General features: G+C 41.1%; 1 protein-coding gene across 1 annotated transcript; it reads left to right on the top strand.

The window, feature by feature from the left end:
• Positions 1-815: 815 nt before the first annotated feature.
• LOC116246344 (uncharacterized) lies at positions 816-1654 on the top strand. Its single transcript, XM_031618175.2, has one exon. It carries the CDS (start codon positions 922-924, stop codon positions 1393-1395), a length of 474 nt encoding a protein of 157 aa, XP_031474035.1. The 5' UTR covers positions 816-921; the 3' UTR covers positions 1396-1654.
• Positions 1655-5145: the final 3491 nt, after the last annotated feature.

Genomic DNA, 5145 nt, shown 5'->3' with positions numbered 1-5145 from the left:
ATTATAATTATTATTGTTATTACTATTATTATTAATAATTGGTTTCTTATGGATGTTGTTAGCTAAGTAAAAAAATTGGCTGACACAGAAATGAGGGTAACAAAATAAATAACAAAAACTTTAAGCTAACTAAAAAGCAGCGGCAAAAAATTATATTTCATTGGATTGTTTTATTGAATTGTACCTGATACATGGCTTCCTATTATTTTTTTCATTTTCATTTTTCTACGCAATACTTTTTAATATTTACTACCCACCTCAACCTCTCATTTTACTTCTGTTATTCATGTTAGTGTGATACACTAACAACTAAGTTCTTAGAAAATTTAAAAGTCAAGTTTTTTTTTTTTTTGCTTGGATATCAACTGAATCGACTTACGTAATTTAATTTTTTGTTGGACAACAATCAAAAAAGTGCTGTGGGAGTCTAATAAACTTGATGAATGGAAAAAAAGAAAAAAAGCTTTAAACCTGGCTTTGTTTATCATTCTCAAAAACTAAAATTTCATCACGTAAAACTTGGGAACCAGCAATTATTATTTTCATTTGAAATTCATCGTTCTCCTAAACCAGGTTTATAAAAGTTTCAGTTTGAAGCATCTCCTGTTATACTTAGTGAGTAGCCACACGAAAATACACGTACATTGAAAGGGTGACGGATATTAGCAGGCATTCGGGAAATGACTAAATCTCGATGTCACATATTAATTAAGATGGAATTGTTATAGGTCTTTGAAAATTTATCCTTTCTTCAAAAAATAAATTTTTTTAGGAAAATTGTTACAAATAGTGAAGCTTCTGCAACCAGAAGGGTCCCCCCACCATCCCCTCTCTCTCTCTCTCTCTCTCTCTCTCTCTCTCTCTCTTTACTTTCTGTGCTTCAGAGTGGAGGATCTGCTCCCGATAAACAAGAAAAGGAGAATGACGACCGATGGCTCACTTTTCCGGTGGCAGAAACAGGGCTCGGTGGCGGGAGGGGCCGGAGGTCGGCCGGTCAGGTGGCAGGAGTGCGCCACCGGGAAAGGGCACCAGCACCGATCGGGCTGCTACCTACCACCGCCTAACTGGAGAAAGCTGGTCAGGAAGCTTAAGAAGCAAAGCCGGTGCCTCTGCTCGGAGGCCACGGCCGGCAGCAGGCCAGCCGCCTTCCACTGCCACTACGACCCAATGAGCTACGCCCAGAACTTCGACAGGGGCCTCTCAGCCGCCGGCTCCGAGGACTCCGACCACTTCCGTGCCTTCTCCGCCAGGTTCGTCATGACCCCGCCCCCCAAGACCCCTCCGCCGCAGCTTGCAGCCGGTGCCGCCATCGCCACCTCCGCAACCACGACCACAACACCAAACAGCGTTGCCACTACCACCACCAACAACCACCACCACCTCCATCACCATTAGAGATCTCCACGACTTTCTCATCGCGAATCTTCTTCATGGTTTCCTATTTCTTCTTTCCTCTTTTGATGTGGAGAAGCTAGATCTTGATATGTATTTTCCTCATTTACCTTTTGTAATTTAATCCGAGCCTCTCATCCCAGTAGGTTCCAATCAATCGAGAAGTAATACAGTTCTAGAACTCTCTCTGTAAAATCCCTTCGTTTCTTTCCCTTCATCATGAATTGATGGGAATCATCAGAAAGTTTTGCCATCTTTCCCATCATTTTCTTCCGGACACCCGTTATTCATTTTATTTTTGTGTGGTTGACTCTCTCTCTCTCTCATATATATATATATATATATATATATAGTTTCATCTGTGCACTGTGCCATTATGTAGGGTCTGATTCCTGAAAGAAATGAAAGGGGTAGGCTTTAGGTATAGTGATCTGATCCGCGTACAGAAATGGATCTCACAGAATATGCAGCTTATCGGCTGAATCACTAGATCATAGGCCTTAAATGATCAGGGCACATGAATCAAATCCTGGGCAGCGTTCCTTGTGGATCTAGGGATGTAAAGTGGCCGATTTAGTTGCATCCACCACTCCAATGAGCTTCTTGGAGTGAGAATTCAAGTTGGAAGGAAAGACTCAATGGCAGTTGAAGTTGTTCAGATTTTAAAATTTTCAAATTTCCACGGTGGGTACTCTGAGTGAAGGTTCAAAGGTCCAAAGGGTCTAGTCCTTCATAATTTCACAGGTTGAGAAGAGTTTCAATTAACCCCAAAAAAATGAAAAGAAGAGAAAATTTTCATATAATGCTCCTAAGATTGCTTTTGAAATCAAGCTGGCCTGCAAAAAGATTCATAGAGTTAAAAACATGTGACAGTTCTAAGATCAAGAGAAAGGCGCTAACATAGTTCGATTTAGAAAAAATTGGCTAAAACGATGAGCTTGCTGAAGAAAGAAGCAGGGAAACATTAGAGGAAGGAAGTGCAGCAGGATTGAAGCAGTGGCGATGAAAGAACTTTTAAAGCGACAACTCTCGCTTGTCTGCGCATCCATTTAAGATCTTCTCCTGGGGAGACGGATACATTTGTGATTCGCAAAGCAACAGCTGCCTGCCAATCTCGCAATCTCAAATGGGTTAAGCTCATGAACAACTCTGTTTCTTCTATCAGATAAAAAGAAGAGTCATGAATCTCTCTTCCACGTGAAGCCAAGGTCCTAAATTCACGGAAAGCTGCATGTTTGGTGAGAAAATTATTCTCCAACTTTGTTCGGAGGGGAAGACTCTTGACGTCATTCTCACGGGACATTGCAACCCAATTGACTTTTCTTCAACTTAAAATGTCTTGCAAGTCCAACTGGAAGGAGCATCGACATTATTGAAGCCATTATTGTGATACTTTCCTGGTAAAACCAACATTATAAATGAAAGCCTATGAATCAACTCCTAAATAAATTTTCGATATGTACCGAACGTAAAAGAAAATGTGGAGGGGAGCTGGGCTCATGGCACGGCACCCAGGCTAACCATGGGGTCGGGCCGGCTTCTGGGCCACAAATATAATCAGACCAGGGCCAGCCCGACAACCCATTGTTGGGTACCGGCCCGTTGGACAGAGTTGGGTTACACCCCAATTAAATAGCATGGATGAACCCAAGTGAGTGAACCACAAACGTCAAATATCTTTAGATACATGTCGAGTTATGGCTGAACCAGAATCATGCGATGCACCAATCAACGTAGGGGTGAACACGAGCCTGATCAAGCCCGAGTCGATTAAGGCTCGACAACATGTTGAGCACGAGCTCAACTCAATTAAAGCTCGATAAACTCATTTGAATAGAATTGACATTCATTGTTGTTACGTGTTGAACTCGAGCTTGACTCGATTAAGGCTCGACAAACTCATAAACTCTTTTAAATATATCAACTTGATTAAGGCTCGACAAACTCGATTAAGGCTCGAACTCGACTCAACAGTTATGTGTTGAGCTCGAACTCAACTCGATTATTTAAACGAGTCGACTCATGAACTCGATCTCGACTCGTTAAGCAAAGGACTCAGCTCGGGCTCGTCCACAAGCCGAGCTCGAGCGTTGTTCACACCTATGTGCGTGGCCTGACGAGAATCACTCGATCCGAGACTTGGCTTCAGAACTGACCTGTCAGGGCCCCTGCCTAGCTTGGCAGATAAAAATCAAAAACCAAACCGTCCATGATTTGATCCAGGCTAACTGGTCCGATCCGCTCATAGATCTCAACCCCAATTTCTCTAAGCAAATTTAGATCGTTTTATTTATAAAGAAAATGTATGATAATGATAATATTAATTTGCGTAAAGTCCTTGGCTGAATCCAAGCTCAGCTGGACTGAGTTGAAAAACCAAGATAACCTTTAAGAAGCCGGGATCAGGTTAATGCCTATAAGGCCACTGGAGCTCCGGTCGAGTCTGGTCGCGTCCTATTTAGGTCGGGCTTGGTTGGAACAGGCCAAGCATTTGAATATATACCTCATAAGCTCTCTCTTCTCCCTCAATGTGCCAGACACTAATTAGGATCAGACCTCCATGGCTTTTTTCTCCTCATTACTCACCTTGAGCTTCCTATAGTTCTCCACAGATGGTGCCCAAATCTTTGCACCAACACCCTTGTTGGAAAATCTTGTCTGCTTGTTAAACAAGAGTAATGGAAAATAAGGGGTTTTCTTCAACTCTTTTGGGTCATATCTTTTCTTTATTAATGTATTATTTTGACTCATATAAATAAGCTTCTATATGCACAGTGTTGCACCAGTTCAATTGTTTTTGTCTCCTATTTCTTTCGCTGGTTTCTTACAGCGTTTCCTTTTATGGAAGGCTTGGGAAAGAAGGAACCCTGTTTGATTCATCGAAATAGTTTGGTAGACAAGATATAGGCCCCCAACTAGGAGGGGCTTTTTCCTTATTTGCGGCATCTCCTTAATCTGTATAAGGACAAAGCCATAACCTGGGAAAGTATGTCAGTCTCATTCCAGAGTAAGCTAGTGTCAAGTACCTAACCATGGGTCACTCACTTTCTTAGGTTTGCAGGGAACCAAACTCTACTTCATCAATCTGCACCTTAGTCTGGAAGTCCTCACCTTGATTATGAATACTTAGTATGACAGTTGACAGCATATTCCCATCATGCAAGAATAACTGTTCTACTGTGATTTGATTTATTCTATGAGAATCAACATGTCCCTACAGTTTGCTTGTGGGGATGTAACTTAATAAAGATTTCAAAATCAAAATGGCCCCAAATCTTCATAAAACCTTCAGCATTGAGAAAATAATCGTACTTTATCCAAAAACGCTTTAAGTCTCTATTCTTAGAAAGTGAACATGTTGAAGCACACCCACAGTGTCAGAATAATGTAAACGGCCTAGAAATTCTATAAATATTTGCAGAAATGTGTACTCATATATTCAAAGAAGGAAAAAAGTTAGACCATCCAGAATAAATTTTGCAGAAATGCATGCTCATATATTGAAAGAAGAAAACAGGTTAGGTCATCCAGAAAAACTCTTACGTTAACCACGTGAATGTTATTTAACATGGAAATTCTTGCTTGTTCATTACGCTCGGCCTGTAGACTCTATACTCCATAACTTCTAATTTTTTGTTTATTGATTCTTTTGGTTGCTTCTGTTTGGGAAGATCCATGTCGTTTTTCCTTATAGGTAAGTGGGGGTCTGCCTAATCCAGCTTAAAAAAAATATTTCACTTGCTTCCCCATTGA

The sequence above is a fragment of the Nymphaea colorata genome, chromosome 1 (assembly GCF_008831285.2).
Source record: "Nymphaea colorata isolate Beijing-Zhang1983 chromosome 1, ASM883128v2, whole genome shotgun sequence".
Lineage (NCBI taxonomy): Eukaryota > Viridiplantae > Streptophyta > Magnoliopsida > Nymphaeales > Nymphaeaceae > Nymphaea > Nymphaea colorata.
The sequence above is the reverse complement of the archived record's forward strand: the minus strand, read 5'-3'. Positions and strand labels throughout refer to the sequence as shown.